Below are 26835 nucleotides of genomic sequence, written 5' to 3'. Positions count from 1 at the left end.
CAGCCCAAGACAGCACTTTCAGGCCTGCTGAGATCAATAAACCCAGGGAGTGGGAGTTTCATGTTTCTCCAGCAACAGAACAGGTCATGTTTTCTGGGAGTTAATGGTCTAAGGGATGAGAATGGGAGCTAAGGGATTAATTGTTTGACATTTCATTAACCCAAGAAAACACGGCAAGACACATTTAGCTTCCACACAAAATCATACAAAATCTCTCTTTATTAAATATACATTATTTACAGTTTAAGTCTTTCTTCTGTACAACAGTAACCATAGAAAACAAAGAAATCTAAGGCTAACTTTTATTTTTCCCCATACAGTGTATTAAGACATGTTACGTGGTCTACAAAACTGACTTGGAACGAGGCAACATCACTTGGGATTCTGTTTTAAGAACAAAAATGAGAAGCTCCAAAGGAAAAGCTAGACTGTGGCAGATCTACAAAGAGAGGTGACCTGTTTTGTGCTTTTGCCATAACAAAAAGTCCAACATATAGTTTTTGAGGGGAGAGGTTATTTTGCATTTTATTGTTTATTTGTTAAAAATAATCTTCCCGCTCTTTCTAATTCCTCAAAAAATGAGGGCCACTGCATGCCAGAGAGACTGATATCCCATTTGAAATGGACATGGTAATAATGCTCTGTCACAGAGATCAGCAAACTGCAGTCCATGGGCCAAATATGACCAGTTGCCTGTTTTTGTAAATAAAGTTTTATTGGAATGTAGCCATGGCACATATGTCCTACTTCCTGCTACAAAAGCAGAAGTGAATATGTGCAACCAAGACTGTCTGGTTTCAGAGCCTAAAGTATTGACCATCCAGCCTTTTAACTGAAAATGTTTACTGACTCCTTACCTGTCAAATCCTGGAGGTTCCCCCTCAGCGGGCATGTGTATTCCCAGTAACAACCCTGCACCCTTTTTGCCTCTACCAGTTGACTAAGGGAAGTGACAACCCAAGACGGCCCAGAATATCAGAAGGCCTGTCAACTACTGGCTTCAGAAGGAGAAAAGTCTTGGCATTAGATCTCACTAAATGGAAAGTCCTCCTCATACTATAACTATGTTGCTCTAAAGCAGGGTTTGGTATTTTTTGCCTGAGTATTTAAGGCAGGACAAGGTTACACAGTTTGACACTGCCATTCAAATAGAAGAGACTATGTTAATATTTCATGTAAAGCCTTTGGGATGGGGTAGACTATAATGGAAAAATATGACTAGGCAGATGCCTGTGAATATTAAAGTTTCACTTTAGGTTTCCTTAAAGTTTCACTGAAAGTTTCTACTTATGTGCCTTCCAAAGAGTCTGCAGGGTAATACAATGCTCCTTTTTCATGCCCAGCACCTTGTTCATGCCCTCTGAGGCTACTTCTGGCATCTGAGGCATGGGAGAACATGAAGCAAATGAAAATAAGACCAGTATTTAATTACTGAAACAATTAGATTCATCTTTGGTCATGGTCTAGTACTACTCTCTAAATTTTATACTGGTGTTTTGTAAAATTTTCCCTGTGTCACTGGGAATGATTAAGAAAGGCAGTGTTTACAAATAGTGTTAGATGGTGGGTCCCTGGGAGTATTCACTATCAGGAATGGAGAGTATCGTATCTTTTTTATAATGTGTCATGCCTATGGCAGGACCAATGAAGGGGAAAGAAGGACCAGTAGACTGATTTAAGGACCTCAAGCCTTCCACACATGGGAGTTTTGATTTGGGATAGTGAACCTAAAGAGTTTTTTGACAGCTTCTTTTCCTTAAAATTGCATCTAGGTGTTCAACCTGGGCAGGATAGATCATTGTGGTGATAGCACTAAAGCATCCTGGGAAAATCTTGAGGAAATAAACATAATTTAAAAGAAAAAATATGTGGTTGGAATAGGCTGGGAAGGGTAAAAAATGTGTCATGCAAAGGTAGGTAATGAATTATTTATGTAAACCCCATGATATTGCCTCTTTCCCTAATGTGTAAGACAATGGTCCAAATGCACTGAAGGAACTCCTGATTTAGGAGCCAAGAGCATGGGAAGAGCTGCTGCCACTGATCCATGATGGGAACAATGACCCTCTACATCTGAGAGGCCACCAATTGTTGCCACAGATTCCCTCTTCCTCCTCAACATGTTCTTGGCAGGTGTGGTCAAAACACCAACACCAACTTTTGCCTTTATCCTTGCTCATCTCTGCTCAGCCACTTTGTAGTCTATAAATATTACAAAAGACAGACAACTAGCTTACAAAGTACAATATTTCACTAAAAAAATGTGCTTTTCTGTTCTTCCTCAGAGTACCTTAGTGCAAAATAAGAGAAAACTCACTCAAACATAGCAAGAGTTCAATATTAAAACCTTATATGAAGGTTTCAAATAATTGCCAACTCAAGAAGAAATTTGTCTATCCCTACTAAACAGATGTGTATGTAGAACATCCTGAAGAAAGCTTGACTAACAGCCCTATTTTACAAAGTCTTTGTGTATGTGTCTGTTTACACTGTTTTTAACTTTAAAAGGTTCAACTATTTAGGATTTGTGGAAGCAGAGATGAAAACTGGGGACACCCAAATCTGCAATGCCCACCAAGTAAGGGTGCAGGTATAAGAGTACAGGTTGACAAAGAACCAAGAACAGTATGTGGAAGTGATTCAAGTACACTATGTGTCTTTTAAAGGAAACATTTTCAAAAAATGAAAATAAAGAAAACATTTTCAAACTGCAAGAGAGACATGAAATAGCACTCAGTTATCCTCCAGGTATTCTGAAAGTTTGGGGTTTGCTTACACCTTCTTCCATTAACCACTTTCACATCTACAGGAACAAGGAAACCTCTATTTATTTGGTCCACTTGTGATCTGTAGGACAATTGAAGCCTAAGTATGTCAAAGCATTTAGGTTAAAGAAAAATGAGTAGCAGAGCTACACACTGTCTCAAATTCCCCCTGGCGAGGTGGTATTACAATGTGGATTTGATGGATTGCAGCTATGAGGGAATTCAAAGGAATCTAGGATGTTGGTAGACAAACTGTCAAGGCTTTTATAAGAAAGATTTCAACAGCCCGATTTCTATTTCCTTGAATATCTTGGAAAAGACACTCTGTAGCCTCCCAGTGAGGCTCCTGTAAGTGAATAAGCTTCCTGCAGAGAAGAGACAGGTGTGACTTTCAGGATTTGGAAAAAACTCACCCAGAGTACAGAGGTGAGACCTCACGTAGATGGCCAACAACTTTTAGTCAGTTACTTACTCAAAGATACTTCATTTAGTTCTCAGAGATCATTCTAAATAGAGTCAAATGGTTCATGGGGACAAAGAGGAGTTTTAGGAGGGACGGAAGGACAGCAGACATCTTAAGTGTCATCCGGAAGAGCAAATGAGATGCAAAAGCTCATAAACACATGGCACTGAAAGAACAGATAAAAGAGGAGAGAGGTGAAAATGGAGATTTTTGTCTCTACCCCAGGGAGGGTCCCCAAGCCGTCACTATCAGGTCTGATTGATGGGAAGGATTTTCAGAATCCCCCAACCTGAAATGAAGTAAAGATGGAGAGAATTCGCCCTCCTCCAAAGTTCTTTAGAGACAAGGATCATCTTTTCTTGCTGTTCCTAAAGAGTTAGTCTATTTCCCTCTAGAGAAAAATATCTGCATAGGTAGATATTTGCTTTGAGGAAGAGAAACAAAGCAGCTTGTTAAGGTGGGCTATGCAAGAAAAAAATTATGAGTATTTCCAGAAATTCATCTGCTTAAGTCTCTAGCCAAGGCTTTGCAAAAATGATTGTGCTGGATCTTGCTTTCCATTCTATAGCACCTTCTGCATACCCCTGTTACAACAATATGTACCCACCCTGATAGACTTTGAGCTCTTCCAAGGGCAAGAACAAGGTATACTTTATTATTGTACAGCCCATATCTAGCATAACCCTTGGAGCACTGGGCATTCAGTAAATACTTCATGATGAACAAAGAAAGAAAAAAGTTTATTTCTTTTGTTCTGATCCTGCTCCTGCTACCCTGGGGTGGCATAGAAGTCAGGTTATACCACCTCTGTTATTACTAAAGAGAACAGAAACTGTTTTAAAAATTCAGTCTCAGGACCTTTAAAATAAATCTCCCATATGCAGTTGAGAGTGAATAGAAGAGGCTAAGCTATTCATAAACATATATCTAGAGAAGTGACAAATGTCTAATTCTCTGGATTAATTCTCATAGAGACCATGGCAGTCTAACCTATATGTACAATGAGTGATGCAGTGGGTGTTTAATATATTTTAGGGTAAGCAAATATACTGTTGCTACATAAATAAGCTTGTTTGGTGGTAATTATATCGATAAAATATGCCCCTTAGAATGTGAAATTGCACAGGTGTTTTTGGTTTTGCTATAAAGTGACCACACTCCATAAAATCTTTCTGTAATCAGCAGTTACCAAGGACCAAGTGTTACAGTGGAGGATTATGGTGGTCCAGCTGGCATGTCAGGGACCTTGATTATCCAAGCAGAAAACAGTGATTAAGGAGGGTCAGAATGCTTTCAAAGACTATTTGTTTTAGATTATAATCACTCAGATATCCAAACACTCACACAATTAAACAATTGCACAAAACTACATGGATTTGGTACCACTGAGGAAAGACAGGCAGAGTTAGCACTTAATTCTGAGGGGAAATAGTGTTTTGCTTTGGAGGGAGCAGCTTGCTTATTTCCATATACACCTAGTGAAAGTTAGTGTTCTCTGGGGTTACGAAATAATCCAACCCTGTAAAAGTAATTCTGGTTTAGCCCTGAGACTCTACTTGTAAGAGTGATGTGCTGATTGCACGGTCTTGGCATTGTTGGTTCATAGGTCTGGATACGTCGTGCGTCTGTGTACATCGTCTACGTGCACGGAGAGGCGTGCTGGTGGATTCTGCAGTGCAGATGCGGCAAGGATAGAGCTTCATATATTCTTCACACTATAGAACTACCTATGAGCATATATAAGTAGATGAGGAAAGCAAGTACTCTGAGTTGGCCTTTGCTAGTTCTCCATTTCTTCTATTAGCACCATGTCAGCAAAATATAGTCCTCGTTTCTCAGAGACTTGAATAATGAGGGGTTCCAGTTTTATTACTCACACCTTCCTTTGCCTTTCCACTTCATTATTGGAGATGCTTCAGGCTAAACCCATTGCACTTCATGGTGACTTTTATTTCAGGGGACAAAGGACTATGTATCCCAGCAAAAGGCTGATTTATACAGCCTTTATGGAAGTAGAAAATTCAAAAATGAAAATGGGAAATAGAGGTGGACAGGGCAGGAGAAAACAATATTAAAAATCTTTCCTCTTATTGATGGATCATTCATCTTATTAAAAAGCTAGAAGGAAAAAAAAAGATGCTCATGTTGGAATCACTTAAAATAAGTTTACTAGCAAAACGATATAATGATGAAGTGATTAAGAATCCACAGAAAGTTTTTAGAAGAGAATGTATATTTAGAACAACACCCTAAATTTGAGAAATGTGATTATAAGATGAATCCTTACCCATGTGCTCAGACACTGAAAGAAAAGCCTGAAATGGATTTGAAATGAGATGGAGCTAATGAGTTGTTCATTGGGAATCTGGCCACGCAGGGGAGTGTTAAATAATCAGAGGAGAGAGACACTCTAAGAACAAGATGGAATGTCTGCTAACTATCAAGGCTGGCAAACTTCGATGTGGTAATTGTTTCCCAAACCAAATCTGTCTTGTAAAGAGAATCGGCAAGTACTTTCCACATCTGTGGATCATTATATTGGCATTCCCAGCATTCTGAAGGATTGATATTGTTTTCCCCTTCTCTTTTTCTCCAAGATGGCCCAGAAGCAAAGATCTAGACCTGTTGCCACAGCAAAAAATCATCAGGATTCTTACCACCACTTCATGAATGAACTGGAGATGCCTTCTTGAAGGAATGACTGTATTTCTTTGAAGCTTTGTTATCCAGAGGGGAAAAGGTGCTGAAACTTACCATCATCTCATCTAGGAGTCTATGCCTACACAAAGATGGGGGAGGGGGCTTTATATACATAGGGTGTAGATGACTTGAAAATGTGATCTACTGTAGAACTTATGGGCTCCTCTGAAACTAAGCAGTGAGGATTCACTACACAAATCATATGCTCCATCAGTCAGTACACCTCGAACCTTCCAGAGAATGGCTCTATGGACAGAGGTGGATCATGTGTCTGCCCTAAAACATGAAATCTGCATTTGCTTTATTCACCAGATCTTTGGTGAGTAGATGGAAGGGAAGAACCCTGCTTGGTATTTCTCTTCTTTCACGCAGTTTTGATTTTTTTCTTAAATTTTGTTTTTGTTTTTAAAGCTCAGTTAAGATGGTTTAAACTCTTTCATGGACAGGTGCTATTTTAGACTTTTATTTAAATTTCTTTATGCTGCAGCAACTTATATATGTATATATATACCTCAGGATAATAATCCCAGGAATAACCTAGCTAACATTTCTTACAAAATTGGAAGAGGCATTTTTGAAGTTATAGAACATCTACTTCCTAGCAGCTTCCTTTTTTACCTCCTAGTTTCGAGCTACTATTTTCCATGCTTCCCCTAGGTTTATGCTATTGTGTGCTGTTCTAAAGTGTCGGCCCCAGGAGAGACTGGTAAGAAAGGAGCAAAGGAATAGCTCACTACTGTCAGGAATCCTATATTTGAAATACTCAGGGGATAAGAGTCAAAGTGAAAAAAGGTGATGAGTTAGGGCAATGGGCGTCCCTTGCTAAGGAAAATCAACACATAACAAACCTCTCTTATTCCTTTGAAAGTGCCACTGAAGCGAACCAGACCTTTAGCATCTTCTTTCTCTACCCTGAGTTCCCTGGTAGGAATGAACTTGAGATGGGGGAGGATGTCAAGGATGAGTGTCATAAGCCTAAGTCACAGAGCTCAGGTTCAAAGCAAGCCTGAGGTTTAATGCAAGACAGAACAGCTGTGGAACTAAAGAGTGCATCTTACTTAGAAACTGGAAATACAGAACTAAATATGCACATGTGCACACATGTGTCTCTTCTTTATCTAGAGGAGCAAAGTCAGTCTCTTGAGTGATCATTATCATCACAATAAGTTTATCAGAAAGGAAGGCAGTGGCCATAGCTGCCTGGTCTTCTGGGCTGGGTTAAGGGTATATAGAAGCTGTGGCTGATACGGGTATGTGCCAAAAATAATTGGCAAACTAATAAGAAAAGGAGAATGACCAAAATTAAAAGAGGGGAAAAAGGTGAAAAAAATAACAACAACCCAAAAGAGAATATTAGGTGACCCTGCAGTTTTTCAAATGAAATATTCCCGCTTACATTCGCTCACTGTGTTTTGTAAGTCAATGTCATTTCTAAAGGAACTGTCCAAATTTTCTGGGTATTCCTTCTCCTTCATCTGGTTAGTACGGTGTGACTGCTTATGCTGGTAAAGGAACCGGGTCATGATGCCGATGATAGAGAAGATGATGAATATCACCACCGCTATTACTCCTGTTGATAAAGAGGTAAAGAAAGAGAGATGGAAATCATCACAGATCATCCACTCAAAAGAGGTGATTCAGTCTAGACAGGGAAGGCACTTAGGAGAAAGAAACAAGACAAAACAAACAGCAACAAACCCTGCTGCATGCTTAGAACTGAAGACCAGCTAAACTGCATTCAGTCTTCAGTTACCGAAAAATCTCCTCTTCCAGACTGGCCAGGAATAAAGTCAGTCTAAATCAGAGAGTGTCATTATTTAAATATGGACTCAGACTGGCAAAGGATTTCTTAGTTATTTCCTCAAGACCTGATTTAAAGAATGTGACAGAATCATTTAATTAGCATATTTGTGATGTTTAATCATTTGTCACTTCTTACAACTGAGTATTTTAGAACGACTTTAGCACCCTAGAAAACCATAGTGAAGTATCCCAGGCCTCAGTACATATTCTCCTGATCTAAATTTGTTTCTGGTATATGTTTGCTTTGCTAAACATTTTTTTTGTTAATAATGGAATGCTTCCCAAACATGTAGGACATTCTTCACGGCTGTGCACTCTGCTAGACATGGGACAGTTCAGAAACAGTATGCCTCTATCATCCAGAAACTCAGAGTCAACTGAAATGGCAAACTTTTTCCAGTTAGGTCGGATTTCTGCCTGCTTTGATTGCATGTGATTTTACTGCTTCTACTCGGCAAGTTGCCCTTGCTGACTCAAAGGTCTTGTCCCTACCTTTGCCAGCAGCCTCTGGGGATGAGAAAAACAAAGTCAGCAAAAAGAAGGTGACAATGTAGAAACTAGTGACTCTTAAAGAGAGAATGCATCTATATGTGGATATAGGTTTTTCATCATTAAATTTTGAGATGTGTTTATGATATTCAAATATAAATGTATTCCCAAGAAAGCATACATGCCGCTGTTTCTGTTTTTCTAAGTAGAACGGATGGTGACGAAATATGCTTATTTTAGAAAGATAGTTTTGGACATCTTGCATTTTGATTTACATGTATGGGCACTTGAGAGTTAGATATGTTGACTGTACATTTTTTATGATTTGTATCAGAGCTGGGGCCATGATTAAGATGGTTTACTTTTTTTTTTTTAATATTCCAAAACCATTATACATCATCCTCCCTGACTATTTTAGAACAAGGCAGAGGAAAACCACCCAAGTTAACAACATGAGTAAACTGGATCGTAGTGAGGGACTCCTATGATCGGGCCGCAGCTTTATGAGATACAGTACAGAACCAGTTTCTACTCCTTTAGTACACAGACTGTTCAGAATTGGAGGAGTTTTCCCAAGGGATTGGGATGCCTTTCCTGCTCTTAGAGACTCACAGAAGCACGTTACTGGGTGAGAAAATGTCAGCAGTCACAAAAGTCTTTTCTCTTCTTGTCAAATGTGAAACTGTAGGAAGAGAAACAGGCACATTCTTTTCTATGTTTCTTAATGCCAAATAAAAATCAAGTTGGACTCTCTCCCCTGAAGCAGAAATTCAGGTCAGTCATTTTAAGAACTTCTTAAGGAAAGGTTATGGTTTTTATTCCTCACAATTGCATTGTAATGGTGCACCCACAGCCGTTTGTACTTCCCTCTCAAAACACCACTCACCAATTCCAACGTTTTCTGTTTACCAGTGCCCTCCTGTACCAGGCTGTGGGCTCATTGCGGGCAGCATCCACGTCTTTCACCATGTATTCCTATACTTAGCACAGGGCCTGACCCATAGCTAAGACTCATTAAATAGAAGCTAAATGAATGGATACTGCTGACTTTTAAAAGAACTCCATCTGGTGTGGATCAGTTAATCTTGCCTGCCAGAAGGCAGTGATGGGGGCACCTGCTGGAGCTATGGTTCTTGGATGGCAATGAATTCAGTCTTTCAGAGGCATCTTACATTAAACAAGGTTTGGGAATCATTCTGTGTTGCAAAGCCCAGAAGGGGGAAAAAAAAGTTACTGGAGGCAGTGGCCAGGCCGAGGCAAGATAAAAAGAGGTGAGACCGACAGTCAGTGAGAAAATGGAAAGACAGGGGAGGTGGGAGGGAGAGCTGAGCTCACAGCAGAGCAGACAAGATCTGTATCTGTAACCATATGTGCTGCTGGATTTGAAACTCCATTCCTGTGGGCTTCACCCTGCTCATTAGATTCAACCCAAATCACTTGGTGGAGAAAACCAACAGGACTGGAGCTTCACCCATCTGTCTGCCCCAACATGGCTTCTTCCCATATGTTTTATTGGTGCGCTTTGTTTGTGCTTTAGGAAAACTGACAACCGGATGAGATGAACACAGTGCACTGTCTGTCGCTAAGTAAATGTTCCAGCTGTTGACTCGGTAGTCAGCTGCCTGATGGATCAAGGGCAGGATGCGTCCATGGAGCTACGGATGCTTAGGGGGAGGGGGTGCCTTGAATCATACAGCACCCATGGCTATTCATGAAAAGGCTCACAGTCTTGCAGATCATGCAGGATTCTGTATGCTAGGTGGCCATAATTAAGGAAGGAATCAAATCTCTCCCAAGCACAGAATCACTGATGTCCCCTCTGTTTTCAGCAACAGGAATGATTTACCTCCAATGACAGCTGAGTCACTTCGAACTGCATTGGTGAGTGGTTCTCGCTCATCTGTCTTCCCAAAGGGATCTGCAAAGAGTAAAAGACATGACACTCACTCCTGACTCAAAGTACAGGAAGGAGGTCTACAATATGGACTTGAGATGATGACATATCTGTGGATTAGACCAAGTGCTCTCAAACAGTTGTGAGATTGCTTTTTAGAAACCCAGACAAACATACACACAAAAGTACAAAACTTCCACCCCATAGTTCCATGACTAGTAGCTTCTATGTCGGCTATAAGATAATTGGCTGAAACAAATGACGGTAGAACCCACCCATATCTGCTTTCACCTACATTTTACCTCCCAGCCTAACCTAGGGTACCCTCTCTGCTTGGTTGGACTCTCCCTCTTCATTACAATAGCCTCTTACCTCAAGCATGCATATGCTCTCTGCTTCAGAGGTTTCTTTAGCTGCTCAAGGATTCTGAATCCATTGACAGGGAAAGACAAAAGTGCTGGAGGATTAACACCCCCAAGAAAACCTCAATGACAGGGAGAGGGATTTCACTAGGTACATTAACATAAATGGTCAAAGAAAAAAGATCATTAAATTTGAAGGCACATAGACCTGGATTTGAATCTTGCTCTGCCACTTGTTGAACTAGAGACATTTTTAAATAACAAATCTGCAAATGTATTACAAGGGGGTAATGATATCCATATGTATGCATAAAGCACACGTGGAATGTTCAATACAATATTGGATGACATCAACATCCCTTCATCCTCAGAAAATGCCTACAACATAAGTATTATTTTTCCCACTTCATGGATAGGAGATTAGGTCGAAGTTATTTGTTTGTTTGTTTGTTTTTAAAAATGTTTTCTACTTTTTTTCATGAGACACACACACACACACACAGAGAGAGAGAGAGAGAGAGAGAGGCAGAGACACAGGCAGAGGGAGAGGCAAGCTCCCTGCAGGGAACCTGATGTAGGACTCAATCCTGGGACTCTGGGACAAGTCGAAGTCAGAAGCCCAACCATTAAGACACCCAGGAATCCCTACATTGAAGTTATTTAGTAACATGTCTGGAGTTCTATAAGAGTTAGAATTCAAATCAAGGCTAGTCAACTGTCACATTCTGTTTCCTTCTATTACACCTCACTGCTTCCAGGAAAACACCAAGCTTGGTGATGAGTAGGCAACAGCAAAAATCAGTCCCCTTTCTTTGTTCATGATTAATAACTTATTTGGCAGTTGATTACCATGCTTGATTAAGACAAATCCCAGGTACAGTTTAAGACACTCATGATGGTGGTGACTAAGGAAAGACAGAAAAGGTGTTTTAGGGAGTGATAAAATAAGAGAAGATATATGAATGATAATGCTGTGGGGCCTTTTTATTATTATGAAAGGCTGATTTTAATCACATGAATTATATTAGTTCAACAACTAGCCTGCCCATCTCTCATCCTAAACTCTTCAATCCTCAGAGAAGTAGTCATTCAAACTGTAGTGATATATATACATATATATATATATGTATGTGTGTATTTACACACACACACACATGCATTGAGTTCTAACTACTCATCATATTAAAAGTGGGATTATATTCAACACATATAATATTCAAAACCATGAGAAACCAGTCATAATTCTTAACTATCTGTAATCATATAAAGTAAGGACTTGCGTAATACTAGCCTTTAACCTAGAAACTTCTTGAAGATATCAAAAGCAGTGCTATCAAAAGAAGGCAGTTTCCCCTGGGTATTCTGTGTACCTGATGAAGAGTGCACCGTGGTCACTGTATTCACATCCACATCCACCATGGAGCCACAGCTGGATTCCATCAGGGTCCCTTGGACAGTCACAGGTGCAATGGTGGCATGACGCAGGGCTGCCTTCAAGGGTGCTACCTGGTTATACTGGACTGAAGACAGGCATCCAACAAAACCCAGGGTGTTGGCTTTGGCAATTTCAGAATCCAATCCAAGATGCTCTGCAACATGAAAGACACTCATGTGTTTTACAGTTTTTTGTTTTCCAAATTATGTTCCATATCCTCTTTAAATAATGTTTAAAATCACGGAATTTACCTTACAGTCCATTGAGTAAGGGAAATCATCTCCTGTCTCTCTTCCCATACCTTACCTCCACACTATAAACATCAATTTATCAACAACATATCATAGAAAACCGTTAGGGCATCTTTGCCTTGAGATAACATTTCAAACTTCTAAATTCTCATTCATGTATTTTATGAACTGTAACAAAGACTTAATAAATCTGTTCTACAGTCTAGATGTTTTATAAAATGTATTTCATTATCCCCATCACCATTTATCTATGGATGCTTGGAATTAGTACAAGGACATTACAGTGTTCATTACAACATTGAACTCAAAAATGTCACAAAGAAAAAAAATGGATTAAAGAGAATAGAAGTCAAAGTAGCCCTTCCATAAGTGTCTCATGTTCAGTGTTTTAAGTGGCCTGTATAAACTGACCATCTATTCAAGATTTTCACCTGCTTAGTTATGTTCATGGTACTGGTTGGAGAGCACTGATTTTCTGATTTTCCAAAGTATCTTTGAGTCTTTGTAAAAGGTGAACAGGCAATCATTTATGATTCACAGCAAAATCTAATGTCTTATTTTCTTCAAGTTTTGTAGTCAGATTATTCAGTAGCCCCTTTCTCTTTTAGTAAAGATCATTTGAACAAATTGCTAAGATACAATTACATAAAATTGCAATACACATGAACTGCTTCCTTTTTTCTTAAGGTATAACGGTTTCAACCTACCTAAATGGTTCAAAAGGTTATCTAATTGTGATAATCTGTTTATTTTCTGGAAGAGGGCAAGGACTTCCCTCTCCACCCAGCAGAGATTATGATTTATTTCAAATCCACAAAGATCAGATTGCCTCTATGTATCTCCAAGGAAGAATTATTTTGGCAGTATGTAGGAAAAGATGTGATGAGAATATGGAAGAAAAGGAAAAATTAATATATCTTGTTAATGCCTTTTCTAGTTTTGCCCTTATGTTCTCCACCTTCAATACCCATATAAACCTCACTAGTTTATCATCCCTCTCTTCTTACTGGAAAAGTAAAGAAACCATGTGTATTCATTTTATGAGGCCATTGTAACAAATTACCACAAATGCAAACAATTTAAACAATGCAACACAACTTTATTGTGTTATAATTCTATAGAAGTCTGATGTGGGTTTCCCTGCACTAAAATCAAGGTGCTGACAAGGCTGCATTTCTTCTAAAAGTCTTAGGGGATAATCCATTTCTTTGCCTTTTCTAGCTCCCATGAGCCACCCACATCCTTTTTTTTTTTTTGTATATTTTTTTATTGGAGTTCGATTTGCCAACATATAGTATAACACCCAGTGCTCATCCCATCAAGTGCCCCCCTCAGTGCCCGTCACCCAGGCACCCCAACCCCAAGCCCACCTCCCTTTCCACTACCCCTTGTTCGTTTCCCAGAGTTAGGAGTCTCTCATGTTCTGTCACCCTCACTGATACTTCCCATTCATTTTCTCTCCTATCCCCCATAATCCCTTTCACTATTTTTTATATTCCCCAAATGAATGAGACCATATAATGTTTGTCTTTCTTCTATCGACTTACTTCATTCAGCATAATACCCTCCAGTTCCATCCATGTCGAAGCAAATGGTGGGTATTTGTCCTTTCTAATGGCTGAGTAAGATTCCATTGTATACATGAACCACATCTTCTTTACCCATTCATCTTCCGATGGACACCAAGGCTCCTTCCACAGTTTGGCTATTGTGGACATTGCTGCTATAAACATTGGGGTGCAGGTGTCTTGGCTTTTCACTGCATCTGTATCTTTGGGGTAAATCCCCAGCAGTGCAATTGCTGGGTCGTAGGCAGCTCTATTTTTAACTCTTTGCGGAACTACCACACAGTTGTCCAGAGTGGCTGCACCAGTTCACATTCCCACCAGCAGTGCAAAAGGGTTCCCCTTTCTCCACGTCCTCTCCAATATTTGTTGTTTCCTGTCTTGTTAATTTTCCCCATTCTCACTGGCGTGAGGTGGTCTCTCATTGTGGTTTTGATTTGTATTTCCCTGATGGCAAGTGATGCAGAGCATTTTCTCATGTGCTTGTTGGCCATGTGTATGTCTTCTTTGGTGAAATTTCTGTTCATGTCTTCTGCCATTTCATGATTGGATTGTTTGTTTCTTTGCTGTTGAGTTTAAGAAATTCTTTATAGATCTTGGATACTAGCCCGTTATCTGATATGTCATTTGCCAATATCTTCTCCCATTCTGTAGGTTGTCTTTTGGTTTTACTGACTGTTTCTTTTGCTGTGCAGAAGCTTCTTATCTTTTTTTTTTTTTTTGATGAAGTCCCAATAGTTCATTTTTGCTTTTGTTTCCCTTGCCTTCATAGATGTATCTTGCAAGAAGTTGCTGTGGCCAAGTTCAAAAAGGGTGTTGCCTGTGTTTTCCTCTAGGATTTTTTTTAAGATTTTATTTATTTATTCATGAGAGACACAGACAGACAGAGGCAGAGACACAGTCATGCAGGGAGCCCTATGTGGGACTCAATCCCGAAACTCCAGGATTACGCCCTGGGCCAAAGGCAGGCACTAAACCACTGAGCCACCCAGGAATCCCCTCCCTCTAGGATTTTGGTGGAATCTTGTCTCACATTTAGACCTTTCATCCATTTTAAGTTTATCTTTGTGTATGGTGTAAGAGAATGATCTAGCTTCATTCTTCTGCATGAGCCACCCACATTCCTATGGCTTCCCATATCTTCAAAGCTAGCTCTGTTGCATGTCTTTGTGTCTTTCCTCCACAGTTACACCTGCTTCTAATTCTCTTTTGTTGACTCCCTTTTTCACTCTAAGGAACCTTGTGAATACAGTGGGCTCACCCAAATGCTCTAGGATAATCTCTTTATTTTAAAGCTAGCTGATTAGTAACATTGATTTCATTTGCAATCTTATTTCCTTCTTGCCACTTAACGGAATATATTCACAGGTTCTGAGGATTAGGACTTGGGTATTTCTGTGGATCATTATTCTTCCTACTACTGCATATCTGAGATTCCATGAGAATTTTTCAGGTAAAGATAATGAGAATTCAACAGATATGTAAGGTGACACTTCTTTAAATGTAAAAGAACATTGGAATGGAGAGGAAACTGCTGATTTCCAAATATTCCAATATATATGCCACAGTAGTGGTACATATTTGTTACTCGTTAAAGGATTGCATGTATATTTCTTTCTCTTTTTTTAAGATTTTATTTGTTTATTCATGAGAGACACAGAGAGAGGCAGATACACAGGCAGAGGGAGAAGCAGGCTCCCTGCAGGGAGCCCAGTGTGAGACTTGATCCCAGAACTCCCAGATCACGCCCTGAGCCAAAGGCAGATGCTCAACTGCTGAGCCACCCAGACATCCCTGTGTATTTATTTCTTAATATGGGCTTCAAAAGACTGTCGCATTAGAGACTTTTTGAACACTGTCATGCAACTATTTCCCATGCCAAAAAGCTTTCTTTAATGAAGACTGTGTACTTTTGCTAAATGGCACTAGAATTCAATGTACCCAGCTATAATTCCAAATGCACATTCACTACTGATTGGTAGTTCTCAAGAAGTAAAGTTAGAGATCAGAGCATTTAGAAGAGCAGAAGATAGGAAAAGAAGAGCAGAAACTAGCATGAAGTTTTTGCATTGTAGGATTTCAAAGCAGTGGAAAGTAAGATGTCACTGTCACCATACCTTAAGGGTCTAAGTCAAAAATGCCCCATCTCATTCCCAGAACCCAGGTAGAAAGAAGCCTCTATCAGGGCCAAGGTCCTTGGAAGACATCACTATAGTGACTGCTAGGAATACAAGCTCCAGATACAAGAAAAAGTACATGGATAAAGGGGAAAATGACAGAAAATGACATTCTCTCCTTAAAGGAAGAGATGTTTTGAATAAAGTCTTATGTTTAGGAAAGTGTATTTATTCTAGATATATAATAAAGATGGGAACTTGGAAATGTTTCTGAAAAGAAATGAAGAGGGAAAGAATCCCTGATAGGAGAAAATACTCCCACTATGAGGTCTGATAGAATCATTTCTCAAATCTTTGCACATATGGAGAAGCAAAATAAAAAATAAAAATGTTAGAATTACTCCAAATTATTATCCTTCTTATAACCTTGTTAACTAATATGTGGTAGGGAGTACTCATTTGCTAAAAATAATTTAAAAGCTGCAAATAATAATCCCCATTTATTAAATACCTCTCATATAACTATGCTACAATTGTGTCAAAGTATTATTTCTTTTCCCCTCAAAGGTTCTTCCAGATATCTGTTATTATCACCCAAAACTTATGGATGGAGACACTGGTACTCAGAAAAATTAAATGAATATAAAAAGATCATATGGCGAAGTTGAAGCTCAATTAAAGTTGAGGTTATAACTTGAAATGCCAAACTTTTTTTTTTTAACTCTTCCTGTTCAGTTAACCCCTCTGCTGGAAACATCTGGTTTGATTCCATCTCCACCATTTTCTGTGGATTATTGGGTAAATTAACCTTTCTGGGATTTATTTTCTATTACCAGAAGGTAGAGATAACAAAGTTAAATTGTTGATGTCAATTCCTTTTTAATCTTTTTTTAGATTGATTGATTGATTTATATATTTAGAGCTTAAGTGGGTAGAGAGGCAGAGTGAGAAGGAAAGAGAGAGAGAAGTAGACTCACCTACGAGCGCAGAGCCCTAGGTGGGGCTCCATCTCATTACCCTGAGATCATGACCTGAACTGAAACCAAGAGTCAATGCTTAATCAACTGAGCCACACAGACACCCGTAAATGCCTTTTATTTGTAACTGAAATTGAGTTGATATATAATAGTATAGTAATTTCAAGTATATAATATAGTGAATTGACAATTCTGTACATTACAAAATACCACAAGTGTAGTTATCATCTGTCACATGATTGTAAAATATTATTGACTACATTGTCTATGCTGCACTTTTCAGCCCCATGACTTCTTTATTTTATAATGGGAATGTTGTACCTCTTAACCTCCTTCACTATTTTACCCATCCCCCCACCTCATTTCCCTCTGGCAGCCATCAGTTTGCTTTCTGTGTCTTTGGGTCTGATTCAGGTTTTATGGTTGTTTGTTCATTTGTTTTGTTTCTTAGATTCCATATATAAATAAAGTCATATGTTATTTGTCTTTCTCTGACTTATTTTGCTTAGTATAATACCCTCTTGGCCCATCCATCTTGCTGCACATGACACAATCTTCTATGGCTGAGTAATATTCTATTGTGTGTGTATTTTCCTTATCCATTCATCTGTCCATGATTATGTGGTTGCTTCTGTATGTTGGCTATGGTAAATACTGCTGCAATAAACACTCGTGTGCATAGATCTTTGTAAGTCAATGTTTTAGTTTTCTTTGGGGAAATACCCAGCAGGGCAATTACTGGATCATATGGTAGCTCTACTTTTTAAAAATTTTTGAGGAACCTCCATATTGTTTGCATCAATTTATATTCCCACAAATAGTGCATGAGGGCTCTCTTTCCTCCACATCCTTGACAACACTTGTTACTTATCTTTTTTTTTTTTTTATTCTAGCCATTCTGAATGTTATGAGGTGATATTATGCTTTGGATTTGCAAGTGAAATTCCAAACTCTTAATCTAAGCTATGCTGCCAGCCTAAAAAGTTCCACCAACAAATCGTAGGTAGAAAAGATATTTTGTACATATCCTAGGTAGAAAAGATATATTTTTTAATTTTTTATTTATTCACGATAGTCACAGAGAGAGAGAGAGAGAGAGAGAGAGAGAGGCAGAGACACAGGCAGAGGGAGAAGCAGGCTCCATGCACCGGGAGCCCGATGTGGGACTCGATCCCGGGTCTCCAGGATCGCGCCCTGGACCAAAGGCAGGCGCCAAACCGCTGCACCACCCAGGGATCCCAGAGAAAATATTTTTATATAACTAAGAAGAAATAAGTTGCAAAAACAAAGGAAAGCACAAACTTTGTTTTATACTGAATTCTGTATTATAGTAAAGACATATGCATTCCCTAATTCTTTTTTTAAAGATTTATTATTATTATTATTATTATTATTATTATTTTCCAGAGAGAGGCAGAGGGAGAAGCAGGCTCCATGCAGGAAGCCTGACATGGGACTTGATCCCAGGTCTCCAGGATCATACCCCAGGCTGCAGGCGGCGCTAAACCGTTGAGCCGCCAGGGCTGCCCTGCATTCCCTAATTCATTTTTTTGTTTGTGTGTTTGTTTGTTTTTAGGTTGCAATTGCATTCATCAGGAGCAAGGGAGGGACTAATTTATGTGTGGGTTATGGAATGACTACAGAATGAATGAATGAATGAATGAATGCTATCACCTAGAAATGGTAGAATGAGAATGCAAACAATGTCCCCACCAGGGGACAATGCTGTTCTCTCTCTTACTCTCCCCAAGATTTTCCTTTCCAATCAAGGAGAATAACAGGATTTCTCCTCATACTATTTATCAACATCTGGAAAAAACACAGGTTATCATACAAAGAAAAACCTGAAGTAGTCTGAAATTTAACTACCAGGAGCTACTGGATGGCTCAGTCCATGGGGCGTCTGCCTTTGGCTTCTGTCATGATCCAAGGTCCTGGATCAAACCCCACATCAGGCTCCCTGCTCTCCCTCTACTGCTCCCCCTGATGGTTCTCTCTCTCTTTCTCTCTCTCAGATAAATAAATAGACTCTTAAAAAATAGATGGCTTGGAATAAACATATTTAAATAAATGCTTAAGTGACGAATAGACAATAATCATGGATGAGTGGATGGGCAGAATGTTCCAGTAAAGATCGTATAAGGCCTCAAATGAGAAAGTCCAGCACATTCAAAACACTGAAAAATCAAGTTAACTCTGCCTTAGAGCAAAGCAAAATATGATTTTCAAAAGATAGGCAGGAAACAAGAAAGCTATTTTGCCCACTTCTATGATACTTATTTATTTCACAATAGTGTTTATGAATCTGTCCCCTGACAAGATTGGAAGCTTCATGTTTTCAGGGGAACTGTCCTTTTCAGATTTCCACCTTCAATAACTAGGACACTGTGTCCAACACACAGACTGTGTGTTTAGTAAACACTAAAAGGAATTAATGAATGAAAAAATAAATGTTTCGTAATCTGAGCAGTAACGTAGCCTAATCAGGAATATTTACATACATTTCAAACTTCTTCATTCTGGCCATTGATCAGCATTAGTTTCTTTACTTTCACATTCACACTCAGGACACACTATGTGGAACTCTCTTGATGAGGCTGGCCAAGTTCATTAATATTTCGTACAGCTCTGCCAAGAGTGCACATGGAATAGATTCCTCATTATTTCAGCACCTGTTACCTAGAGCTAAATGCACTGTTCATATGGAGTCTGAGTAGCCAAGGACATTTGTTGCTATACATCCCAGTGTCTGTCCTGTTCATTATGACCCCATAGGCTTCAAGAGTCAGGGCCTACACATTGGCCAAGGAAGCATTTCCCAAACACTGCATGACGGCCTCCTTTTCTTCAGTATCAGCCTAAAAGTCCCTTTGTCAGTGAGCACTTCTTTCGATACCTTACCAAGGACCACATTTCTCCTCTTAGTCTCTAGCACTGAAACAAGATGATTTCCTTTTTAAGTCATTTCCTCGAAGTTTGTAATTGTGTATATATGTGCGTGTGTGTGTGCATGTGTGATATGATTATTGGTTTAGCTTTTAGGCACCACTCCAAACGACAAGTTTTATGAAGAAAGTGTGCTTATTTGCCTACCACTAACTACTTAATTTCTAACATAGTATTTCAGACATAGAGGTTGCTAAATAAATCTGTTGTATGATTGAATGAGTCTGCATGGAACAGGGTCTGGCCCATAATAGGTCTTCCATAACTCTTTAAAGTAAAAATATATACATACATGCATACATATAAATGCTAATGATGCAAGAAGACTAAAAAATAACCAGGCCAATTCAGTAAACAAAAGTTCTGCCATTTAAAGATTATTTGAACTGAACAACTCAGTACCTGAACTATATTTTTCATTTTTAAATTGGGTTGCTTGGTTATGTGCATTATGCACAGGCACCTCTATGGATGTAGGACAGTGACTACTGAACCACTTAAACCTTAGCAACAATTTCCAAAATAAAAAACTTTAGCTATCATACCCCCAATCGCAATTCTGCTTGTTTTCCATAGAAAAATCATTTTTCTGACTTTAAAACTGGGATTCAGAAGCTGAGATTCAAAGAAACAAAAATAGTTCCTTCTAGGTTACTGATTATTTGATGTGGGGTCAGAATCAAACTCAGGTGTATTAATTTATACTTATGTTGTTTATTCTGTTAGACGAAATGAGGAAAACTGAGGTCCTACAATTCCTAACAGATAGCCTTTTAACAGAGTCCAAAAATAATCTATAGAAATACATTCTAAAAAAATAGAAATATATTCTACTCTGATATGGAATTGCTAATTGTGGAGTTAAAGCATCGAGAAGAGTAAAAGCCATCCTGAGCGCCTTTCAGATTTTTGATGTTATTTCTTTCTTTTTTGTTTGTTTGTTGTAACAGATTTAAATGAGACAAGGAATGCTCTGAGCATGGAAGGTAAGGGTTCCTCTTCTGTGGCTGTCTCAACTTCAAGCTGTAGCAAGGTGGTTGTGCAGTTCCAGGTATCACACCATGACCACATCCAGACCAAGCAAAATCCAGGAGAAAAGAAAAGAAAAAAGCTACCTCATTCCTCATCCTGTGATTTTTTTAAGAATGAAGAATCTTGGAGTACCTGTGGCAGGCACACAATTAGTTAAGTGTCCAACCCTTGAAGGTGGGATCTCATGTCATAAAATCAAGCCCCACATCAGGCTCCATGCTCAGTGCAAAGTCTGCTTAAGTTTCTCTCTTCCTCTTGCTCCTTGACACCATACACATGCCCTCTCTAAAATAAATAAATAAATAAATAAATAAATAAATAAATAAATAAATAAATAAATCTATTTTTTTTTAAAAGAATGAAGGATACTTTCTCAGAAAATATTTACTCAGCAACCTCCGCTACCTGCAGACTTCCTCTAATTGGCCATATTGTGTCACATGTTCATGGTTATTCAAATCTCTGGCAGTGAAAATGGACCATAGTTTTTGCTTAGACCAGAAGTGCTTAAGACCTGCTTTTGATCTTAAGACCCATTTCTACTCTTAAAAATTCTGAAAAAAAATTCTGAAGAAATTTTTGAATATCTGTATCTCTTTTGTATCTATCAATATCCCCTGTATTGGAAATCAAAGCTCAGGAAATTTGAAAACAAGAACTCACAGTACACATTCCATTAGCTGTCTGAGTGGAGACACCATAACACATCTGTAGCCTCTGAAAAAAACACCATTCTACATGTGTGAGAGGACATAACAAAAACACATGTCTAGTGTGAAAATGAAGATGGTTTTAATGTTGTGGATTCTCTGAAAGGGTCCCAGGACCCCCTCCAAACCCACCCCAATAACCATGGACCAAACTTTGAAAACCACTGTTTCAGACAATTAGGAGGTATCCTCCAGGATTTCAGATGGAGGAAAACTTTCAAGGAGCACATGGCTTCATGGAGGAGCATGAATGCTTAAATAAAACTGGAATTTTGTTAGGAAGGGGGAAAGAAGTCAAAAAGGATGATGGGTAGGCAACTAATACTGTTAGCTGCACACACACACACACACCAATCTCTGGAAGCCAAGCAAGATACATATATACATACATAGGAAGCCATCTAAATAACATTAAATAACAAAGTCATTTCAGTAAACAAAAGTTCTACCTTTTAAAAACCCTACCTTTCCCCACATATTCAGTTTAAACGGCAGTTAGTTTTGATAAGCTATACATTGACCTTTTATGAAGATCTTAATGTCTAGGTTGAATGACATAAATTTGGCTGCTCCAAATAAGGGAAAATAGAGCTACTCTTTAGGGACAGAATGGAGAACAGCCACAGCAAAATTATCCCGCTGGTGATGATTATATTTGATGCTGCCTCTTTTCTTTTCTTTTCTTTTCTCTTTCTTTCTTTCTTTTTTCTTTCTTTCTTTCTTTCTTTTTGTGCCAATTATCTTCTATTCTAACCTGTATCACATACCTCATAACACTAGACACTATTATATGTTTATGTCATTCAGATAAACCTTTGAAATACTGCTCCATAATAATACTAGGAGTACTAATTATTGAGCATCTATCAGATTAAGTGGGAAACCATCATATAGATAAATAGCACACATTTTTTAGCTTTAAGAGTTGGAAAAGACAGAGTAGTGTGGAATTATACTGTCTCTGTGATGAAGAAAATAAATTCACAAGGATTCAAAATCACTGTAGCTAGAATGCTTGGCTCTTCTATTATAATTTTCCCCTTATGTATCATACAACCCCTCTGAACCTACAAACAAGAGCTTAATAGCTTGCTTAGTTTACATAATGGTTTACCTGATAATTTTAGACAATTAGTACACCACAGATATTGTGTTATGGTGAGGCTACAGAAAACCTCTATATGGAGGAGCCATTTTCAGTCTACTAGGGCAAAGCCTAGGTTTGGGCCTGGAGAGAGGAGCACATTAGGGCCAGAAGCCAGTGCAGGCTTGAACTCTGTGTCCTCTGGCTGTGTGTCTGTAGAAGTGACTGGATCAGTATAGTCCAAGGGCCTGGCACCTGAACTTTCTGATGAACATAACACTATCTGTGCTGCTCTTAGTACCTTGGGGATGGAAGGAAGACATAATTTGTCTTTGTATTTCTAGACTATCACCCAATAAGCAATTGATGATTTTTATATTAAATAGGTAGGATTCATTAAAATAACATCTGTGACAGGTTAACCATGAAGAACATACTTCATTTCTCAGTTCCCCAGTAGGTGATATTGAGCTGATCATAATATATATTTTGATATTTTGATTTGCAAGACATATGATGTGGTAGAGAATAATAGTCCCCTGAAGATGCCCATATCCTAATCCTCAGAACATTGAATATGTCACTTTATCTGGGAAAAGGGACTTTATAGTATGATTAAGTTAAGGGTTATGAGATGCAAAGATTATCCTGGGTTATCCAGGTAAGTCCAGTGTAATCAGAAGGGTCCGTATAAGAATAAGACAAGAAGGTCAGAGGCAGTAGCAGGAGATGTGGTAAGAGAAGCAAGAAGTTCTAACAATATGAGGCAAGTGCTATAAGCCAAAGAATGCAAATGACTACTGCAAGGAAAAGGAAAGAGATTTGCCCCTGAAGCTCCCAAAAGGAACACAGCTCTGCCTCATTTCACCCTCATAAAGATTATTTAACACTTCTAACCTCCAGAACTATATGACAAATTTATGTTGTTATTAGCCACCAAGTTTGTGATAATTTGTTACAGCAACAATAAGAAAACGGTATACATAGGAACATTCTTTATGAATGTTAAAGTGGTTCTATTTCCACTTTTAAAACATGCTTAGATATTAATATTTTAGTGGCTATATAACAATAGTAATTTTTTCATTTAAATATTTCTATTCAATAAAGTTGGTGCTTGCAAAGTCTCCACTTTGTAAGGCTCCAATTTCAATTACCACAATTTAAATAACTCCAGTCCCCAAGCAACATAGTTTAAATTTTACTGATCATAGTATACTAACTAGGAATAATTTATAAAGTACAAATTCTCCTGCTTGTTCTTCAGTCCACAAATATGTAAATTAAAGATGTTCACCATAATTAGGGACCAATCACACCATTTCTTTCAAAGTCTACAGGTGATTGGTCACTGGGCCATCTGTTATTAAGGTCCCACACAGAGAGCAAAGCACAGAGTTGTGTTGCTTCTTCGTCTCTCAATCATAAGCCCATGTGACATTTTACAAAAATAGATAATCAAAAGGGGAATTGGTCAACAAGGATGAAAATACAGAAAAGAGATTAAAAATTACACTGAAAGTTAAATTCAAATGTAAAGGGATTTATAAAAAAAAAAAATAGCTGACCATGGCAATGCTGACACACACTATTTGACAGACTCTAGATCCTCAGCCACAGGAAATTATCAGAGGAAATATAAATTGATACAAATGAAGTGGATTTGTGACAAGAGAATGATAATGTCTCAGAGGAAGTGATATGGCAGTAATCCTCACATTAAAAGAAATAGCCAAGACATTTCATGACATTGAAAGCACAAAGGATAACATGTTAGAAACTGATCCAAACTTAGGCATATGACAATTCACCATAGCATAGAAAAGATATTACCTCCCTATTTGTCATACAATGAGAAGGCAAGCACTGTTAAAACTACACTTTATAAGGTTGTTTTTTTTTCCAAACACAGTAATTCTCAATGTTTCTAATATTTTGGGTTACAGTATGTAACTAATATTACTAAACAAATATCAGGTTTTTTTTTCATTTCCCTAAGAGAGTTTTTAATGCTGTGGGAGAAAAAGTTAAAGGTAATAGAACTATCAAAATTTTTCTCATGCATTATTAAGAACTTTTGTCCCAAGTAGCATGTGTGATCACTTCTAACTGTTCTGCAGTGCCATGTTAAGCAAGAATTGCCTGTATCATATTCACAATGAAAAGATGACTAAGTCTATACCAAATGCTTATTTTAAGTGCCTTGTGATAATAAAACACCATTTGTATTATTACCTTCATTTTAAAAGTTAGGAAACAAAGATAAAATATAGTTAAACAATATACCCAAAGTGACAGAGCTAAGATTTGGACTTAGCTTGTGTAGCTCAGCCCCAGACTGCAGGACATGACACTGTCTTCCTCTCTCACACTGCTAACACTCATAGAGCTTCAGTCTTGAATGAGGCTTTGTGTTGCTCAAGCTAAATGAGCATGTCTGTGTGATGATTACATCACAACAATCTTGTAGAATAGGAACTATGTTAATCTCCATGCTACAAAATAAAGAAATTAAGGCTTAGAGAAATAAGCCACTTGTCCAAATTCCTATAGTTAGTGGTAAACCTTGATTCCAGACAGAGCCTAGGTGTGGAGATGTAGAAACTCAATAAATGTGTTCCGTGATTAGACCTTTAAATTCTATTCTATATGTTTTGTTTTGTTTTTCCCTCAGAACAAGGTTAGAATTTTTTCCATGAACTTAACCTTCTTTGACAAAGTGTGCTCATCCGAGAGAACCAAACTCTTCCTGATGAAAGGAGATGGTAAGTGACTGACAATCTAATGAAGTAATAATGTTCAGTGATTAGTTACTATGCTCTTCTTCCAGAGCACATTTATATTTATATTTTAAAAATGAATCTTCAAAGATTTCATAAAAAGAAGCAGCATATTTCTGAGATTTCTGAGCCTGGAATTGGTGTGTTTTATAGAATGCTTCAAATCATACCACATAGGTAATTCAGTAAATAGTAATTGAAGACAAGCAAGTACGCCACAATTATAGTGCAGTATCCACCAGCAGGGCAATTGCCCCAGCCCAGAAACCTCCTCCTCCAGGTAGTCTCCTTTCCATGCAAGTTTACAGAGTGTGTTCTCTCCTCAAAACCTACAGAATTTACAACAAGATGACTTCCAGAATAATAGAGATCAAACTGGTTTCATGACCCAGATGTGAACAAAGATTTCATCCACTGACTTCTCTGTAAGGCAAGGGACACAAAACGGAATGTTGCAACCCTCAGTCATCAGTTCTTGGTAATATAAATCATTGTTCTTCTATCAGAGTTTTTGGGTTTGGCTAAAGTAGTGGCATTTCCTTTCCTCTTTCTCCATCTGACTCAGAGAGTACAAACCCACAAATTATCCATAGTTATTTGCATTTGACTGCATATATCAGGAAAAAGAGAAATGAAGAAATAATAATGGCTCAAAACTATTTTATTCTCAGCTAGTAGGTTGGATGTGAACCAGTATAGAGTTAGTATCTTAGTTCCAGATATCACTAGATTTTTTTCTAGATTTACACTTTCAGCTCCATAGACTAGATCCTTTTTCTTCCTCTTCATAATCTAAGTTGAGGAGCTTCAGCTACTAGGTCTATGTTCCAGGCAGAAGAAAGAAGGGAGGGTGAAGGGCACACTTGCTAAGTCAGGCCTTTTGGAAAAATCTAGTGACTTTTGCTTCAAGCTCATTGTCCAGGACAATGTTGCACGACCAGTTTTAACCCAAGAAGAAGGCTAGGAATGTACTGAACAATTGGGAACAAAAACAAAACCAGAAAACACTACTATGTTCTATTAAGAAGAGGAGAATAAATATTGAATACCATGTATTGAGTATCATGTATCATATTTACACTCTCTGACTCAACATTCTTCAGCTAAACTTTCTTCTTTACATTTTCATTCAATTAAACAATTGTGCAACTTCCCCTCCAGACACAGATTTTTGTTATCAATGAATCAGACTGCTCCCTGGGTTCAACATTTGACTATCCCACTGATTAACATTGTGTCCTTAGTATATTCCATGATATTTTTTGAGCTGTTTACTCGTTTATAAAATGGGAATGAGTAGAGTGCATGCATGAGCACAAGGGGCCACAATAATTTATATTCCTTCCATTGAGACATAGCTCTGTATTCCCTCCCTTTGAACATGAGTTGACTTGTGACTGCTTTGATCAATGGAACACATTGCAAATGATACTCTGCCAATTCCAGAACTAACTGTCAAGTG

General features: G+C 38.3%; 1 protein-coding gene across 1 annotated transcript in view; it reads right to left on the bottom strand.

The window, feature by feature from the left end:
* Positions 1-220: 220 nt before the first annotated feature.
* The window catches only part of CNTNAP5 (contactin associated protein family member 5), a 798328-nt gene continuing 771713 nt past the window's right edge, over positions 221-26835 (bottom strand). Inside the window, exons 22-24 of the mRNA XM_055316368.1 lie at positions 11847-12065; positions 10067-10138; positions 221-7498 (exon numbers count right to left, since the gene is read on the bottom strand). Coding sequence (XP_055172343.1) covers positions 7302-7498; positions 10067-10138; positions 11847-12065 — 488 coding nt within the window. The 3' untranslated portion in view covers positions 221-7301. The remainder of the gene's footprint in view (positions 7499-10066; positions 10139-11846; positions 12066-26835) is intronic.

This window comes from Nyctereutes procyonoides, unplaced genomic scaffold (assembly GCF_905146905.1).
Source record: "Nyctereutes procyonoides isolate TBG_1078 unplaced genomic scaffold, NYPRO_anot_genome, whole genome shotgun sequence".
Lineage (NCBI taxonomy): Eukaryota > Metazoa > Chordata > Mammalia > Carnivora > Canidae > Nyctereutes > Nyctereutes procyonoides.
This window is presented reverse-complemented; position numbering and strand designations above follow the sequence as displayed.